At 38.9% G+C, this 20,498-nt stretch overlaps 1 protein-coding gene and 1 long non-coding RNA gene across 3 annotated transcripts in view; one reads left to right on the forward strand and one right to left on the reverse strand.

Moving 5' to 3' along the window:
* VRK2 (VRK serine/threonine kinase 2) overlaps window positions 1–11,972 on the reverse strand; it is a 95,150-nt gene extending 83,178 nt beyond the window's left edge. The window contains exons 1-2 of one of the 2 annotated variants that reach the window (XM_023619064.2): window positions 11,746–11,972; window positions 9,769–9,909 (exon numbers count right to left, since the gene is read on the reverse strand). In XM_023619064.2, the coding sequence (XP_023474832.1) occupies window positions 9,769–9,904 (136 nt within the window). In that variant the 5' untranslated portion in view covers window positions 9,905–9,909; window positions 11,746–11,972. The remainder of the gene's footprint in view (window positions 1–9,768; window positions 9,910–11,745) is intronic. The other variant, XM_023619066.2, reaches the window with a different exon arrangement.
* The window catches only part of LOC102147836 (translation initiation factor IF-2), a 103,004-nt gene continuing 92,856 nt past the window's right edge, over window positions 10,351–20,498 (forward strand). The window contains exons 1-3 of the long non-coding RNA XR_011425795.1: window positions 10,351–10,392; window positions 11,381–12,426; window positions 16,725–16,813. This is a non-coding gene — a long non-coding RNA (translation initiation factor IF-2). The remainder of the gene's footprint in view (window positions 10,393–11,380; window positions 12,427–16,724; window positions 16,814–20,498) is intronic.

Raw genomic sequence — 20,498 nt, forward strand, 5'->3', positions numbered from 1 at the left:
TCCGAACGCCTACAATGGAAGCTATGCTCTCCATGCTCTTTCGCACATGTTGTAGCTTCCGACTGCTCTCGCTTGAAATAAATTTGCAGCAAGCTGCCTTTACTCCACACTAAGCATAGGAGAGAAAAATGGCCAGTGTCTCTGGGGAATAATTAACAAAAGACAGTTTGTTTCATCTTCATGATAAAATACAGCATGCCTATTAAAAGGCAAATTCATCATTCCCAAAAGTTAAATAGAATGACACTTTAAAAGTAATTCCAGCTGATTAAATTTAGGTTTCTGAAAAAAAAATTAATTCATGAATATACTCTGAATCTTTCATTTGATTTTAAAATGTATAAATGTGCATTTAACTTTGAGCCCTTGCCTCTCAGTGTTCTATTCTGAGCTAGTCAAACAAGTGGTAGCAGGCATGCTGGGCTCAATAATACTGCCTCTCATATTTAAATACTCTTTTTTACTTGGATTGCAAATTAAAGACAGTCTCCTGAACACTGACACATTTTCAATGATTGATTTTGCAAAACGTGTTGATTTTTCCTACACTGTTTTGCCTCTGTGTGTGTCAACTTTGGCCTTCGTTTTTTGCTCCTTTGCAGCACTGCTGTCTCTTTGAAGCCATTGTCTGCCTGATATGAAAAATGTACATAAAACATCCTGACTAATTACATAGATAGAAAATTCCTCATCTCAAATACAAAATACCTATGCCCAGAAACCATAACAAAAGCTTCTATGTACAAACTCTTAATCAAACCTTTCATTCACTTGGATTAAAAAATTCCAATAATTTATTTTCTATTAAAGCTATGTTTACATTCTTTGAAAAGTACATATCTTATGTATGTTACGTGTGTATAAGTCAATCCACCTAACAATAAACACCATGCATTTCCTCCACAAAAGTTTATACTTGCTATTAGGTCTACTTAATTGCTACTCTGTAGAATTGTTTTATTCTAAACACAAAACTGTTTAGTCTTAAACAATGTCCATTTTTTAACTCTCCCTACACTATGCATTAGCAAAGTAGACTTTTCCCAACAAATCCTATAATCTCTGGATTAAGTACATGGCTTCTTGTATTTTAAAAATAGACTTGAAAAAAGAATGAACAGATACTTCTCTCCCCCCACACTCTCCAAAATAATGTCTCTAAATCTAAAAGTATATGCCTTACACACCCACCACATGTTGTAGTGTACAGAACAGAAAATTTCATCTCAGATAACCAAGTTGTTGGGAAAATTATTTTTCCATAACAGATTAGTTCTAGAGTTAATTTAACCAATCATTTCTGAAAAACTACCATATACGATGCCTTGTTTAAGCACTCTGAGAGAATGCCTGCAAGAAGTTTATATATAATCTAGTGTTGAGGGGGTGAATAAGACAGTATACAAATAGTAATCATATGAAGTAACGAGATGAGCACTGTGAGAGAGCACACTGGAAACAAAGGGAGACAGAGAAAAGTTGTGGAGACTCCCCTGCTTGCCTCTTTAGCATGTTAGAATTTTCATAAGGCCTAGCAGCCACCATTTGTTTTCATAACCGATCCTAGCAACAGACTCCCCCAGCTCCCAGCCTCCCAAATCTAGGTACTCTGCTCAGTTTGGCTGTTGCTTGCCTTTTTGTTAGACCAACTCTCCTCTGCCTCTAGTTGTTGTTCATCTCATGCAGTTACCAAGAGCAGTAAAGGCATCACATGCCATCACACTACTATTTTGGGAAACCCTGCAATGACTACCAGTGTACCAATTGGCTAGCCCAATCCTGGATATGAAATTGTTGCCTGAAAATGATGTTTCAGAATGGGAGGATTGGGGGACAGGGGAAGTAGCCACACTACTCTTCAGAAATGGCCACAAGACCTAAGCAGAACAAGTTGGATTAAGGTCTGCACATGAGCCAAAGCTTAGAATTTCATTGCCTTTGTTGGCTCATGTCACTTCTTTAATTAATGTCACTTTCTCTGGTTTAATATCAGAGCAAGTGACAAGAGTGCTTCTGGATGAATTGTGTTTTCCGAGGACTGTATGGCATACTCTCCCGCAGTCTGACAGAGGGACGTGCCAGTTTTACTTGGCAGTTACAATGCACCAGCTTTAGTTTTAGTAGTTTAATTTGTGGCAGTTATATGTTTTGAATACGTTGAAGTATTCACAACGGTCTCATGGAATCTGTTCCATAGATAAAGTTTACACAGTGGAAAAGAAAAAGCAATGGCTATAAGGCGATTAGGAAAAGCTTCTCTTGGCCACAGCTGGTCTTATAGGCATTCCTGTAAATTTAAGAGCATTTAGGGGATACAATTAAAGTGATCACAAGGAATGATGCCCTCTTTTTTTTTTTTTTTGCCCAGTTCTGTAGTTGGTGTGAGACGATCATAAGGAATATGATATTTAGAACTCAATTTTATGCAAAATCCATTATTCAAGAAGTGAAGTTTATATACATGACAGACATGCAATGAAATAAATGTTAGAATAGGAAGCTTTGTTACTTATGCCTTAAGTTGGTTCTAACATTTTGGTAAACTAAGTTTTTATTGATATAAAATTTAGAAGAATTTCTGCATTGAGGAGAAAGGACTCAACTTTTTCCTTTGGTTTGTTAGAGATCTCTCCATTTCAGGCTGAAGTATTCTGAAGGTTTTTTATTTGGAGTTTCTCCTTCACCTCCTTTATACACTTTTGTGAAGCCTCATCAGCTCGTGGTGAGAGCTGCCACCAAGGAGTTCTTCCAAACTTTGCCTGCCCTTTCTAAATTTAGGGTTCTTTACTGCAGCAGGTTGAAGATCTGGCTTTGATTGCACCTGGCTCTGCTGGAGAATAGAAATATTCATCTCCACTGAATGCATGCTGCTTAAGTGCTGGAGGTACTTGCCGGAGAGTAACTCTCATTGGAAACTTCATTACAATACTTTCTCTTCCCCACATGAAGTAGTAATTCTCATTCACCAAAGATAGAATTTTGCCTGACACAGCCACGGGAGCTCCTGTTTGACTTTCAAAATTAATCAACCTCTAAGCTGGAGTAGAAATGGCATGTCCTTTAACCTTAAGCACAAAAAGCTCTCAACAGACTGCAGTTTTTATATCCCTGGATGGGAGTTTGGGCCCCTGATACTTAAACTTGATGCACATACTGGGTTTCTGGCATGCTTTTGCCCATACCCATCTGCTAGCCTGGCACTGTGCCCATTCAGAAGGTGTGATGCCAGTTTCAATAGGGCATAGGTGCCAATCAAAGATGGGTTTGGAGGGGCAGCATGCAGAACGCAGCAAAAGTCAGCTCTTCTGCCAGAAGATCCTCCTGTTATCATATAATGCCAATGAAGGGCCACATGCTTCATTGCTTGGGATCACATTGCATCTGTAGATGTTTCTGGCCTTCCATGGATGCCTTTCTACAAAATCTTTTTCCTCAAGTATTACTTGATTGGAGATGTTAAAGATCAGACAAGACTACCTGACTAACTGAGGGCCATCCTTTTAAAAAGAAACAATGGAAATCTTCAACAATTGTCTTGAAATAATTGCTGAGTTTTCTGTCTTTTCTCCTAAAATACTCTTTCACATAGAACATAGTTATAACAAACATTCTGAAGAAGCAGTAATTACAAAACCATGTACCTAAGCAGTTTAAAATCCATAAACACTTCTGCATCATTGTTAAATGTGGGTGGTGGACAAATTTTCATCATCCAAATAGATAATTTTTAGTGAATTCCCTCATTTAGAGTTTTAAAGTTTCTTAATTTTCCTCACGTTTATTTTATAAACATAGATATTCCTGTGTCTTAAAAGAAGGACGATATCTCCTACTATTTATTCCCCTCCTTCCTTACCTAAAGAAAAAAACCTAAAACACTTCAGAAGCAAAAGTCTATCCATATTTCATAAGGAAGTCAGAAGCTCTCAAAAGCTGAGAATCCTTTTATTGTGTGGCAATAGAGGTGAGCTCATTTCATGAAGAAGAAATTTCCCTATAGCAATAGGTTTCAAATTCCAAAAACCTTGACCACTGTAAACAGTTACAAGTTACTAACAGGTGCAGCGGAAGAGACATAATATATAAACGCACTGAAAAACAGAGCAGTTTGTAAATCTTCCTTAAGGCAAAAGAGTCTAATGGTAAAAATGTTGAAAATAAAGAACCATAATATAAAATATGTTAAAAAGATGATTGAGGGGCTGGCCCAGTGACATAGTGGTTAAGTTTGTGTGTTCCACTTCAGCAGGCTGGGGGTCACAGGTTGGGATCTCAAGTGTGGACCTACATATTGCTCATCAAGACACACTGTGGTGGCGTCCCACATATATAGTGGAGGAAGATTGGCACAGATGTTAGTTCTGGTACAAACTTCTTCATGCAAAAAGAGGAAGATTGGCAACAGATGTTAGCTTGGTGGCCAATCTGCCACACCAAAAAAAAAAAAGATTGAACATTTAAAAACATGAAAAAGACAAGAAAAGGCTAAGCCTTAACAGAACTCTCCCTTGTTACACAAACTTTTGTAAATACTTATATTTCTTAACTGATAGGTAAATGAACACTGCTCTGTCTTTAAAAACTCAAAATTAATAGCCTATGGACAGCACATACTAAATTAAAATACATCTTCTAGGGACTTTTACCTCTTGCCAATAGGTCTGACAAGTGCATTAAATTCCCCAAATCCTTAGTGATCCCTTCCTCCTTTGAGTTTATAATACCTATTATCTACCTACACCTTCATCTGGGAACTAATTTATCATATATACTATAGTTTCTAGTGTATGTTATCCTTATTTTCATATTTATTTCCTTCTTCTTTTCACCTCATAGTATCATTTGTAAAATTTCCTAGTAACAATCGTGGTGGCACCATAACGTTGCTTCATGTCAAATAAGACTGCTTATCTCAAAGCTTTCACTATAAAACAGTGGCAAAATAACATTTAATACAGCAATGTATGATGAAGCAATATGTGTTCCAAGAACTCCACTTTGTTGACTGCATTATCATTGGGCTCTTCTGAACATTATTTTGCATACCGTAGAAATCAATCCATTACAGCTGACAAAAAATAAAATAAGTAAAAACCACACACGCATAATAATCTTTTCTATTTCTTCATAAATAGAAGTCTGCTTCCTCATCAATAAAAAAAGTGAGATAAACTTTGATAACATCTAAAAGTTTTAGTCATCCTACCCTCTTCCCCCTACCAAAAAGATTTCTTCTGTTTCCAAAAAGCAAAATTGAGCTAATCTGAGAGCATGACTCAAAAAATGCACGACAGTCACTTGGATGAAGGCTAAACATTTATCTATGAATAACTGATTCTATCTTAAGGCTTCACCATAGTTAATTTGAGTTATAATAATGTATTATTCTTTATAAAAGATAATGCTATTGACTTACTGTCAATAAAGCATACATAGATTCTTTTAGATGACATCATGAGAGTTAACTTGTCTCAGCTTTTCTTGTGACTAAGGGTATACCTGTAAGATTACAGGCTGGAATTAAGGGTGACATCTATAATTATGAATGAGAACAAAGCACACTGGCTTGTGTGGGTTAAGTATCCCAACCTCAGTCTCAATCTCTCAGGCTAGTAACTATTGAACATCTATTCTGTGCTTGATATTCCAGAGATGCTAAATGGTCATCACTATGCCCAACTTCAAAAAACTAAAATTTCCACAGATAAATCATTTCTATTTTTATTCATATAATAAGACTTCAAAGGAATTCGGCTGGAGTTCATTCCCTATAATTCTGGTTTTCTGAATTTTGACTAATTTCTGAAGCCCAATATCTTTCATGTATGAAACAGATAAGATACAGCTTAAATTGGAACTTTTGATTATGTCATCATGGCTATTACTGTAAATTTTAGGGGGAAAAATAGATATAGGTCAGCAGGTAAAATGTCATAGTCTTCCAATGACATTCTCTATGTTCTTAGTTTTACCACATGAGTGACTAAATCTATCACAATCCATGGCAGGATAAATGGAAAATCCCTCCAACAGACATCTTTGTCACCATCCTAATCGCCTGTGGTACCAGACACTGAACTCAGAGTTCAACTATCACTGAGGGTGGGAAGTTCTAAATAAATGAATAAATTACATTTAAGTGCTTACCAAGTTCCAAATTATTTAAAAACATTATCTCATTTAATCCTCACAATTATTATTATCCCCATTATACAGAATAGAAACAAAAACTCGTGACTAGGTAAAAGTCACTCAGTTTGTAAGAGGCTTAGTCAGGTCAGAATTCAACCCAGATTTGCCTAACACCAAAACTCAAGCTCTTATTTATGCGATTCTCCCTTAGTTTGCTGGTTCTACGTTATAACTAGCATTAAAGAGGAATTCAAACTCTCAGTTCTCTCTTCTTCCCTGGAGTTTTAGAAACTTTTTCACTTATTTGATACTAAAATGACAGCAGTTTTTCCCATCCCCTAAACCAGTTTCCTTTCTTCGTTGTCTCCCCCTTTTCATATACAAAGAAAGAACCTTGACTTTGTTCTTATATTCAGACTTTTCTTTTCCCTCTTATCACTGCTTCTATGAATGCTACAGGCACATTATTTCTCCAAGTCAAAAGTAAATACTAAACTTCTCTGCCCCTTCCCCTCTACTGTAAGGTGCTGATTACTGAAAGGCCTTGGCTATTGATCTCAAAGCTAGAGGACAGTTGTACATGCACAATGAGTTAGACAGAGCGGCTAGTTTCTTCTCAGCCTTAGGCAACAAATGCTGATGAAGTGTCTGCTGAAACAGTGTTTCTGGAAAAATAATATCTGAAAATAATGTAGCTGTACACAAAGGTATTACGGAAAACTTGAATTTACCTGCTTCTTCATTTATACACAGAAAGTGACAAGAACCATTGTAAAATGCAAAAACTTGACATAATTTCATATGAATTTACTTAGATAGCTTTGAAATTAATCAGTAAAAACTAAGTTTAATAAAGTTATTGCTGATGGCATCTCACTAAAGAGCTGATTCTATGATTTATAAATGCCACTTTTCACAAACAATGACAATATTTGGAACGCATAGCTATATTATACATTCTGAAGTATGGAAGCTTTTCCTCAAAATAGCTAAACACTTCCGTAAAGTCTTTCCCCAATGCTGTTCACTTGCTAATATTGTCAGGATCCAGGTTCTAAAATTCAGATACTAAAGAGGACTGCATGACACATAGAACCTTAAAAATTGGTATAACACAAATGCTACTTTGGTAATGAGCAAAAATATGTAAAAAAAAAAAAAAGTGTGACACATACTTAGACTGAAAGAAGCAAAGATTTTTCTCTAATTGAATAGGGACAAATAAATCACATGCCCCAGCAACTAAATTCCTTTTTCACAACAGGAACCATACAAGTAGTGAACAAGTGTATACATATATGTACATATATGTATACGTGTATAGACATATATTTAATTTTAAACATGCACTTAAATTTAAATACATATTAACACATATACAATATTTACATTTTTAAAAAAGAGAAAGGAATAAGATTATTACAATCAATGCTTTACTCTACTTCTTTGAAATTACTCAAATAATTCAAACATTAGAAAATTAAGGGCATAACTGATAAGCTGTAGGATCCAAGGCTATAGCTCAGATATAACTTATTCAACTCTCTATCTCTGACCTTGAGTCAAGACAGTATACTAGAGATAGAAGCTCTTTGCTATAAAAGAGAATTCACTAATTCAGTCTCAACCAACACTTATTCTATAGGAATTCTACTCAATGGAATCCAAGTATTCTTGTGGTCTTTATCCGTACCATCCAATATGGTAGCCACTAGCTACATAGAGCTACCGAGCCCTTGAAATGTGACTAGATATACCCTGGATTTTGAAAACTTTAACTAAAAAAGTAAAACTTTTTTTTATATTGATAACACATTGGAATGAAAATATTTCAGATATGTTGGATTAAATAATATAAATTATTGAAATAAATTTCACCTGTTTCTTTTTACTTTTTTTTAATGTGGCTCCTAGAAAATTTTAAATTATACATGTGACTTCTATTACATTTCTATTGAACAGTGCTGCCTCTGTCACTCAATCTAGTATTTATAATCACAGCATTTTTCAAGCAAGTTCAAACCCTTTAAATGGGGAAACTGTCCTTTATTTAGCCCATACAATTTTTTTGTGTTGGTCTTATCTTTCCCACTACACACTGAGGTGATTAATAAGCAGTTACTCACTGACTGAATTTCATTAATTTGTTCAAAACTACAATCTTAATTTTATCAGAAGAGGAGTTTTATCCTTCATGATCCATGAAACTCGTTCATGAAGGGTGGCAGAATATGCCACTCTAAAATATGCCTCTTTGGCATAAGGATTATTTTGAGCTGAAGGCACTTGAAAAACAGCAAACACAAGGAGAAGCTTTCTCTGAACTCCCCTTACTTGCCTAAAGACAGATCCTCCAAAAACACCTCAACTGTTATAAGTCCTGGCCAGGGGAGCTTCATCAACCAGGAAAGACTGACTTTTATCACAGAAGAAGAGATTAGGAGTTGACACCACTCCCACAGACACTTTGTCACAAACTAGCATATCTTCCATCTATTCTTCTAAGGACCCATTCATCTTTCCTAAAAATCATTTACTTTCCCTGAAGTGGTCTACATACCCTCTCCCCTTCCCCTATTAACATGGTATATAAGCTCTCAAATCTCACCGCTTTATGGGGTATTCACATTTTTTTTCCTGTGATATCCCCATGCATGTAACATTAAAAATTAATAAATTTGTATACCTTTCCTCCTGTTAATCTGCCTCTTGTCAGTTTATTTCATAGACCCTGCTATCGAACCTAGGAGGGTAGAGGGAAAGTCTTTCCTCCCCTACAGTTTGAAATGTTTAATGAGGAGCCCAAGATTCTTCCAAAGGAGGTCTTTACCAACTTCTTAAATTCCTACAGAAACGATGTAATGAGTCAATACATTTAGGAGAATTTATCCTTGAGGGGAATCTTTTTTTAATCACTAATATTTATCTTGTTTTATTCATTAAATATAGCCTTGTAAAGGATATCCCCTGATCATTCCATTATAGATTTAAGGTAGCCCTGAATGATCCTTTCCAATTCAGGACAATTTTTAAACTTTTAAATGTAGTGTAAAAATATACTCAACCAATGTTCCTTATCTGTACCAAAGAACACAGAAAATCATTTTGAGTGTCTATTTTCTCAGTTATCCCAAGGAGGACTCATAACTAGTACCACGCTAGATGCACAGGGGAGAAGTTAACGCACTCCACGCAACAGACGCCTGGAGGTATCAAGGTTCAAATCTCTAGTGAAGCCCAGCTAAGAAATGACCAGAACTTTGTATTATTTAAATATTAATGATTAAAATTCACAAACACAAAGTGTTTGTATTTATACAGTCGTAGTTTCTGAGCTGTAAAAAGCAACATTTCCAGGAAAACACACTCTCAAAAAAGAACGTTAACATTTTGTCTGGCAGACTGTGTAATTATGCTCTGAAAAGACTTCTAAGAGTCATTCAGAAAAACATGGACGACAAGGAGTGGGGTCAATCACATATTGAACCTAGACACTCTATTAAACATTAACTGACTTTATCTTACTTAATAAAGTATATTTATGAATTCTATTTCAAAGTTTCAATTTTCAAAATATTATTAAGTAATCCCAGGTACATATCTAAGAATATTCGGCAATTTAGAGGTATACTTTACCCAAATAGATCAATCCAAATCCTCCGGAGCCAATCATTTTGCCCAGCACCCACTGCTGTCCTTCTGTATCACCCAGGATCTGGCCTTCTGGAAGGGGAACAGGAAGTTTGTATTTCTCATTTCTTCTCGGTGCCATCACTTCTGTTGGCAGAAGGGGTGAGATAAGTGATTAAAAATAAAAATTAAAAAAATTCCAGTTAAAATAAATTTCTATGGGGCACTTTCCCAGGTTCTTAGAAATTGGGATTCTGAAGTGAGCTGGGAAAGCCCTCACTATATTCAAATTCAAGATTCACAGACACTACAATATCGAAATCTAAGAGGTACTGATACTAAAAACAAACCAAGCAACCTGTTCAACTTCACTTAACTCAACATTTCCAAAATTCATTTAGGGGGTCTCTAATACCTATTAACAGTGCAGAATATACCTTAAGAAATGAGTTAACAATTTCCAATGACAAAGAGAAAATGAAGGTCATACACATGCAAACACTCCTTTCATTGAGAATGCTAAGTGCCAAAGATGAAGTCTCCAGGCGCTAGGAAAGAATACAGCTTTGGACTGGGAAAACATGGACGATGGCAACGCATATCATCACGGAGTACAGCAACCCATACACAGTAGTTACTCAGTAGACATTTGCTAAATGGGCCCTGGATTTTCACCGACATGTAAGTTAGCAGAGCACTACGGCACGGGGCAGTTTCAGGGCTGGCACATTACTCTCTCAGCTTCTTGCTGTTTCTCTGTACCCTCTGCCTTCCCCAGCCTCAGCAAAGTGAAAGTTGCCTTTCCTTAGAGATCAAGGGGGTACTGCCAACAAGTGCATAGACTCCATAGTATTGCCATACAACTTTAATCAATTAATTACAATTGCACACAGGTTAGTGAATCTCACAATGAGAGATTTTGAACTAGAAGAGAAAACTTCTTAACGGGGAAAAAAAATCATCAGTATATATGCTTGAAACTAATTTAAATGTGAAGCTAACTGCAATCCTCTTATTTCCAAAGAATTTTTAAAAACTGGCGAGTGCTTTTGAAATGAAAGTCAAGGTCAAGTTTTCGTTGTATAATCTCCCCATCTTCCGAATGAGAAAGTTTCTGCTCCTTTTGATAGGTTTTCCCTCCTTCATTTCCTTGAATCCCATGCCCTGCTATCTTTTCCTTAGCAGCAACGCCCGAGGCAAAGCAAAGGAACACAGCAAAACTCTTAACAATATTCGCCGGTCCTTCTCCTAGCACAGGGAAGCCGGGTTTTAGACGGTGAACCACGCCTAACGTAGGAAAGGTTTTTGCTGGGGTTCCCCTTGACTAGTACTTCCTGTATGCTCATGTCCAATACGTATTGGCTGATTTAAAACCTAAAGCCTTCGAAGAACAACTTTTCAGCAGAGCGTAAATTCTAAATAAGTATAAAGAGGATAAGCACGGTTTGGGGGCAATTCCGTGGCATCAGAACTTGGACCGGGCAGGTGGCTTGACTATAAAATGCACATCTTGGGCGCCGATGCCCAGGTCACTCTCCCAGAGGGCAGCGGCAGCCTCCTCTCTCGGCCAGTCCCCGCCAAGGGGTCGCTCCTGCTTCTGAGTCCCTGCCCGCGCTAGGATGAAACGCGCTCACACGAGTTTCCCGGCCAATCCGGTACCCAGAGGCCGAACACCAGCCTGGACCGGGCTTGGGGCCTGCCAGCCGCGGCGACCGGCCCTGAGGGCGGAGGCGGGGGGTCAGCGCCGCCCACCACCCGGCCTGCCCCCTCGGTGGCCCCGGGCCCCCGGCCAGCCCCGGCCCGAACCACCGCGAAGCCCGCGGGCGCCTGCAGCCTAACTTCCCGGCCCTCGCCCTCCCGGGCCCGGCCGGCGAGCAGGGAAACCCCACCGTGCCCGCCGACCTCCTCCGACCCGCGCTCGGGCCCACGCGAGGCGCGGACGCCGGGCTCCCGCTCCGAGCTGGGAAGGAGGAAGGAACCAACCGCGGCAGAGGGACCCCCGCGGGGGCCGAAGACTGCGGTGCGGCCTGGAGGCCCGGAGGCCCGGCGGCTCCCTCCGACGGCAGCTCCTCCCGGCCGGGCCGGCAGAGAGCGGGCGCGGAGATGCCCGGCCTGCCCCACCCCGGGCTCCGGCAGCGAGGGAAGTCTGAGCGCGCGCTCGGGGCCCCGCCGCCAGGCCGCGTGCGACGCCTCCCGCTGGCCTCAGGGGCCGGGCCGGGCCGGGCCGGGCGGGGCCGGGGCCTCCACCCCTCGGGGAGGCGGGCCCTGCGCTCGAGCCGGCCCTCCGAGGGGCCACACTCGCTTCCCCGCGGCGGGGCTCGCCTCGCTTCGGGCGGAGACGCTGGCCTGGGGGCCTGCGGAGCCTAGGCCGGGCCGCGGCCGGCGCTGTCCTCCCGGCGGCCTCTCGGCGCTCGCGAGGCGCCAGGCGAAGAGCGAGCGGCGGTCTGACTCGGAGAGGGAGCCGCGTCTTTGCCGCACGCTCGCGGCCGCCCGCCTGGAGGATGAGCCGGCAGCCGGGCTGTGGGAAACACCCACGGCGTGCACTCCTGTCTGAGCGGTTTCAGCTCCCTGTCCCAGGACCTCAGTAGCCAGCGCTCCCGAAGGCTGATTGCTCACTTTGACACGGTAGCGAGGACACTGGAAGGCCAAACATCAAGGCCCGTGGTAAGAGCACTCGGGGGAGCCTGAGTAGAGTTCGGTCAAGGAAAGAATCTTTATCCGGTTATGAGTCATGAGATTATTATGACAATTGACAAGTATATTTAGTAGTTTTCTAACAGATAATAAGGACTCATAGTGAAATTATATTTTAGGGTAGACAAAAAAAATGTTCAGAAAGCAATTATTAAACAATATATCAGCGTCCTATGTAGGAAATCAGTAATTGCTTGGGATGCAAATACTGAAAGGAAAATCAAAGTCCTTTAAAGACTGGTAGAATAAGACTTTAGGACTTCCTATATCATTCAAGCTGTCACCAAATAAAAGACAGCAGGAGAAGATATTTCTTAAAACACAGGGTTGTGGATATAAAAGCATTTTTAAAGTAATTTAACAGTCTTTATGTGGAAAATTGTGCCCTTTAATCACTCATCCAACAATGTCCATTCTTATTTTCGTAAGATAAATATGTCACAGATGCTGTTGGTTGCCTATCCTAACATCGATATAGTCATTCTTTCTCCCGTTCCAGATTTGTTCAGGTTTTTAGCCACTTTCCCAGGTTACTTTGTTTAGGAAGATGCAGCTCCAGCCACAACAGATTACTCTTGAGGGCCCATACATGGCTCCTCTCTTTCACACCTCTATATCCAGTATGTTAGTGCCTCAGTCCATTTGGACTGCTATAACAGAATACCACAGATGGTGACTTGTAAGCAACAGAAATTTATTTCTCACACTGGTGAAGTCTGGGAAGTTCACTACCTAATCACCTCCCAAAGGCCTGTCAACGAAAATAATCCATAACCAATCTATAAATGAAAATTTGGGAGAGTTTATTCTGAGCTGAAATCTGAGGACCATGGCCCAGGGCCTTTCTTCCCAAAGGAAGAAAGGGCACTGAAGAAGTGAGGTATACAGAGTGGTTATATACCCCTAAACAGGTCGTTTCACATATGATTGAAATGTCAGTCCCACAATACTCACAAGATTGCCCTATCAGCACAGCACTTGATGGACACAGCAGGTAGTGGGTCTGCTATCTTGGCAGGTGTAGCAGGAGGCAAGTCTATTGTCTGGAGCTGGGTGGTCACAGGTGAGCGCAGCAATTAGTTCCTAGCCTAAGGAAAGATGCTTAATGCTTAAGGGAATGCCAACTTTGGGAGGGGAAGGGAAGTTGCACCTTTATCTCAACGGCCTTTGTTCTTGCCATAGGGAATATCTAAAGCAGATATACAATGCATGCTCAATGACCGTGGTCAGGCCCTTTTGGAATGACAGGGTCAGGCCGAATTAGGTTTACACAAAATGGCTTCCTCATATTCTCCAATATCCTATTGCTTGCCATTTTTATTTGTCAGGCCCCACCTCCAAATACCATCACATTAGGGTTTAGATTTTTATGGGGATACAGACATTCAGTCTATGGCAGTTAGTAAATTGTGTTAGCTCAACCTTCAGAATAGATCCAGATCTCATCACTTCTCACCACCCATGCTGCTATCATGGTCCAAACTCTCATGTCTTTCCTGGAAATTGTAGTACCGTTCTAAACGCTATTCTATTTTCTATGCTTCTGCCTCGTCAGTCTATTCACAACAGCCACATGATCTTTTTAAAAGCTTAAATTAGATCGTTTCTCTGCTCAAAACACTTTGGTGTTATTCTCATTCATTCAGTATAAGCCAGTCCCTAGTGATTTGGGCTTGGTGAGTCAAGGAGTAGAAAGAAAGATTTCTTGGACTCTCAAGGTCTGGCAGTAGTGCTCCTTTATTTAGAAAATAGTATGGAATAGCATGGGGACAAAACCCATGGGCAGTAAAGAGCTGCAGGCATGGGGACAGGACCCATAGGCAGTAAAGAGCTCCAAACATGGGTTGAAGGTAGGGCTAAATTTAAGGCATAGGTATGTGAGTTCTCTCTTTACAACACAAAGGAAAGATCATGAAAAAAATAGTTAAAATGGTATCAGTGCAGGTGGGTTCTGGTTATTGGGTGGTCCTATAACTTTAGATAAGAATCAGATTGGATTAAGTCAGGATGTCCTATACTTCCTGAAGGATGATATAGATCAGTATGTAGGGCAGGGCACCTTGGGCTTCTCTCCCTTGATGCTCATCAAAGCCACCACCTTAAATATCATCTTCAGCTAAAGACAAAGGAGGATGTTGGTGGTGGTGGGGAGTCAGTTACATGAGGTTACCAGACAAGTACAGTAAACAGGATTAAGATTATTATGCAGACTTAAGTCCTTGTCTTCCCCATTAAGAGTTTCTAGAGATAAGGTCATCCCCCCTTCTTCCTGGTGCAGAGAGGGAAACACCCTCACAGATGGAGATTTCCTTTACAAATGTAAATGTTTCTTAACAAAGGGCAAGCAAATTCTACTTTTCAGAGTTTCCCTCCTGTCTGCAGTTTTTAAAAGTAACCAGCCCAAAATAATCCTCAGCACCTAGTATAACCTAAAGCAGTGTTTTTCAACCTTGTCACTATTGATATTTGAGCCAGATAATTTCTTGTTGAGAGGGGGAGGAGAGTCAAGAGATGGCCTCTTCTGTGCATTGTAGAATACAATGTTATGATAACCAAAAATGTCCCCAGACATTAGCAAATTTTGTCAAAATTGCCGCTGGTTGAGAATGACTGACCTACAATGATTTACATGTTTTGTCCCTCCCCCATTTGCTATTACTCTCTCCAACCATTGTGGCCTCCTTGCTGTTCTCAGGACCTTTGCACTTTTTTTCAGCCTAGACTACTCTTCAATCTGGTATCTGTGTGGTCTACCCTTCACTTTCTTCAAGTCTTTATTCAAAAGTCAGTTCTGTGAGGGCTTTCCTATATAAAATTTCAACCTACCCACAATACTTCGTAGCCTTTTTTCCTCCTACCACTTACTACTGTACAACAACATATTATACAGGTTACTTATTTACTCTGAAAATAGATAAATAGTCTTCCTCACTAAATTGCTCCATGAAAGCAGGCAGCATTTTTACTGTTTTAGTCATTGCTATTTTCCCAGCCCTTAGAATGCATATAGAAAACACACTATTTTCTTGTTAAATGAATAAATGAATCATGGTGGCCTCATTCCCCTTTCCAGTGATTGGTTAGACAGTAAGAATGTATGGAGTGTGGGTAATAATAGGTGAAGAAAAGCTTCCTGGACACTTCTATAAAAGATGGTCTCTTCTGGATGTCATTCTGGATGTCATGCCTAGAATTTCTGCAGTCATCTTGTGACCATGAGGGTAGAATACAGTACAAATCTAATATACCAGAAATGGCAGAACATTCAACAAATGAGGCTAAAACACTTAGATATCCATATATACAAAGAAAGAAAAAAAAGAACCTCAACCTTTAACTCATACCTTACATAAAAATTATTGTGAAATTGATCATAGACCTAAATCTAAATACGAGAGCTAAAACTATAAAACTTTTGAGAGAAAACCTAGGAGAAAGTATTTATGATCTTGGATTTGGTAAATCTTTGTAATCTTTGATTTTGTGTAATTTGAATGTACAAAAAAAGTTGATGGTGTTTACCAGAGGGAAAGAGGGGAGGGCAAAAGGGGTAAAGGGGCACATGTGTACAGTGACAAATGGCAACTAGGCTTTTGATGGTGAACAAGATGTAGTTTATACAGACGTTGAAATATAATGATGTACACCTGAAATTTATGTAATGTTGTAAACCAACGTTACCTCAATAAAAAAAATAAAAAATTGGGGGGAAAAAAGCTGAAAATCTAAAAGAAGAAATTGATAGATTAACTTCCTCAAAATTAAAAGCTTTTGCACTTCAAAAAGCACTGTTAGGATACCAAGTTTTGGTAAGTATGTGGATCCTGGATGGATCTCAAAAGCATGATGCTATGTGACAGAAAGAAGACAAAAAAGTCCGTACTATATAATCCCATTGAAATTGCCAGGGACAAGTTTAGGGGGATGGGATTGACTGCAAAGGGGCTAAAGGGAACTTTTTGGAATGATGGAAATGTTTAATTTCTTGATTGTGGTAGTGATGACATGATTATACATTTGTCAAACCTCATTTAATCGTACACTTAAAATGTATGAATTTCATTACATGTAAATTTTTCCTCAATAGAACTGACTTAAAAGAAAAGAATGGCTGAAGAGAAAGATGGGAAGAACCGGAGTCCTCGAGACCATTATTGTATATTCATTCAACTAACCCTGAAGCCGCCATACTTTTCATATTCTTCCATGGGCTGTTAAGTGTCCCTATCATTTAAGCCACTTAGCATTATTTTCTATGTTTCTTGCAGCCAAAATCTCCCTAACAGATGAAGTTCAAGCACCAGTGAACTTAAAATATTAATAAATTTGTACCAAAAAGATGGGATCAGAAGAGCAGGTAAACCTGTATTGAGAATATGTGGACGTTTTTTAAGTGTGGGGATTTAATGTGGAATTTTATGATTCAGAGCATATTGCTGTGTGTATGTTTCAAGATGAAAACTGACAGAATATAGAAATATAAATTTTGGAACTAGTGAAAGAACATCTTCTGAATGAACATGATGAGGAACAAGAAAGAAAAGAGAATCTAGACATGAAAGCACTGAAGTATGAGTCATCAGAAGAGAAAAAAATAGGGAAAACAAGGTTTTCAAACAACGCTATTTTGATAGATCTTACAGACTATGAATGATTCACCACAAGCACTCGCACACAAAAGGACTTTCTTGGCTGTGTGCCAACTTGTAGGTATGGCGTGGATTCTGCTTTTCAAAGGACCAGGTGCTGAAAAATGCTTACACTGGTTCAAACAAAAAATAAAAACTTAACCGTTTAGTGAGCATACTTTACAAGGCCAAGATCGTTTCAAATCAAAGTGTTAAAGATGTTGCATAGACAAAACATTTAGAAAAATCCAATCTTTGTTATTTAATGTGAGAAAAGGAGATCACTTCACTGGAAATGTTTTGCCTGCCAAAGGAGAGCTAGTTTTTGTTTTATAAAAATCAGGAGGCCTTTTGCCCTCATAAACACACAATCCCTGGAGAGCTAAGCAATTGCTGATATAGAAATTTTGAAAATAATAGTATTGAGATAAATGGAATCTCAAACGTATCAGATATACAATCAAACCAAAGATCTGTGTCCTTTGCATTCTTTACATATAAGACCATTACAAAGTATGAACTGATTTGTCCCAAAGACCTAATTCGTGATTGTCCTTATAAATGAAAGACAAGGATACAAAAAAAATTGCATGTCATCTGTCAACAGGCTCCATAAAATCTTTTCCAGAGATATTAATTAGTAGACCCCTGCTGCCAAACAATTGGAAGTAAATGTGTATCAAATTATCTCTCAAACAATTGAATGTGGTAAAACCTAATATTAGCTAGCGAAAAGTGGTGTTAGTCCTACCCTGTCCATTCCCCTAATACAAGCATCATAAAAAGTTAATCATAAGACTATCTTCACACTTGACATCCTCTTTCTGTTTAAGTAACATGTCTGCAATAATCACAAACATAAGCTGGAAAAGAAGGAAGGGAAACTGGCTGAAGTAATTTTTAAGCAGAAGCTGTGCTTTCAGTAAGAATAGAGTTGATGATGTAGTCAAAGGAGCAGTAAGAGCAGTTTTCCTATGTGTCATGTAAGTATTGCTTTTAGGCTTTCCTTTCACACGTTTGCAGCACCACTCTCTTTCAGTTTTTATTCTTAGGCCCTGTAAGCCTGAGCTCTGAGACAAAATTATGAGGGATTTTAAACGCTTGATAAGGAATTTGGACTTGAAATCCAGAGCTGTGCTGTCCAGAACAGTAGCCACAAACCACTTGTGACCATTTGCATTTCAATTACTTGAAATTAAGCATAATTAAAATTCAGTACCTCACTTTCATGAGCCGTTTTTCAAGTGCCCAATAGCTACGTATAGCTAGTGGCTACTCTATTGGACAGAAAAGTTATAGTATTTCCATCCTCATGGAAAGTTCTATTGGACAGCACTACTATAGACAATGGAGGATCATTAGAAACTTGAGCAGGAGGCTAACACTCAAGCCCATGTGTGATAGCCACACAGATTATAGAGTGGTGTACATCTGAAAGGTCTATTCCTCAGCCAATACCGCACTATGTTGATTCCCATAATTTTATAATAGTTCATTTTTGATATTGTCTTGGATATTTTCACATATTCTTCCTATATATATATATATATGTTTATATTAATTTTACCCGTATGAGCATAGAAAAGAATGTGGGAGATAGATACCAGCCTGATACTGATTACTTTGAGTTATCCCAGGATGTGGATTAGGAAAGATGGCTGTGGATTAATATTTTATTTTAGCTCTTTGAAATGTTTTACTTACTATGACAAAGAAAAATCCATGCATGTTATCTCTATAAAATGAAATTAATGATATACCCACCACCTAATCACATTTGTTTTTAAAAAAGTTCTAAAGTTCTAATTAAACATAATTACGTACCCAGTAGAATGTAATTTAGAGTTTAAAAGGGTATATATTCTTTTTCTTCAATATGGAGGATCCAAAATAATATTATATCAAATATACTCTCTTTTCTCGGTGGGAAATGAAATATAACATTGCGTATATTCTACTTTCTGTTTACAAACTATATTAGGTAAGAAAAAAATCATTTAATGGGACTACTTCAGGAAGCAATTGAATACAATTGATGATATATTGTGTTAGTCTCAGCTCTGCAAAGATTATGCTTTATTTACTGTCCCAGGCATATAAGAGGACTTAAAAGGATATTTATAAGCCACTCTTATCAAGTCATTCTAATGGATAACAGCAATAACTAGTGTGGGAAGTTCTTCCTTCCAAGATTATTCCCCAATGATACAGTTCAAAAGAACTCCATTTTGAGCATAGTGTTTTACCCAGTAATCTCATTTTATATCTGAATATTATCCACACCTTAGTGTTTTATATTTTCACACATACGTAGTTGGGTTTCACCTGATGACACTTGAATTCTCTTATAAAATGGAGGAATTCTGGCACTCTTTCATACCCTGTGGAGCTTTCTCTCTTCTTCCTAGTTATGGAGGAGGCCACAAAAATCCTATTGCCTAGAAGTGAAGTTAGTAATGCTGAGTTGATTTGATAGGGGTGATGAACACTCAAACGCCAAGATATTGGAGTGAATCAACAGTGTGAAATATTCATGGCAGTGCTTGTTCATTTCACAAGGGTACTCAATCAACTATGAAATGCAAATGTTACCAGAGTCATGAAATCTTCCTCTGCAGCTATCTGGACAATCTATTACAGGATATTTCATGCTATATGGATACTCAAGTTTTTAATATACATAATAATTACCCGGAATGGGCTATCCACGACAAAATAAACTGATAAACAGATAACAGACAAGATAGAGAGTAAGGAGACCATAGTTTGGTGAAAGAATCATTGGAAACTTCTGGACAAGATAATGACATTTCTGTTCAAAGTAATACAGATAGAACTGAACTGAAGGAAGCCATGGAGCACCAATGTCAAACATCCTCTTTTCAAAGAGAAATGTACCCCTAATACAGTAGAGAAAACACTGACTAATTAATGCCACTGCCCTCTGAAATTTGGAAGTATTAGAGTCAAAGGTGAAATGCAGGCACACTGCATCATCAGAAGTACCACCTCACCTATGTGGACCAAAAGATTTGGACCATATCATTGGCATTGCAAGGCCTGTTGCAGCAATGAGCTGGCAACCTTGCAGTTTTCTCCGCATACCAAGAGAGAACCACTAAACATTTAGAATAGTGCCTAGTGTATAGCTGTGTATAGTTGCTCAGCAAATATTTTGAATGAACAAATGAAATTTAAAAAAACCTGCAACCTGATATGAGCCTTCCTTTAGCACTGACTTAGGGAATGAAAAGCAAAGATGCGAAGCGGTATTCATACTCTGAGGCTAAGACAAATTAATGGAATAAAACAGAGGGTGAAATGAAACGGCCAGAAATCACTATGGAGAAGCCAAAAACAGCAATTCAGATTCATTCACTTACTCAAATATTACTTGAGCTTGGCTCTAGAGAT

Source organism: Equus caballus, chromosome 15, assembly GCF_041296265.1.
Source record: "Equus caballus isolate H_3958 breed thoroughbred chromosome 15, TB-T2T, whole genome shotgun sequence".
Classification (NCBI taxonomy): Eukaryota; Metazoa; Chordata; class Mammalia; order Perissodactyla; family Equidae; genus Equus; species Equus caballus.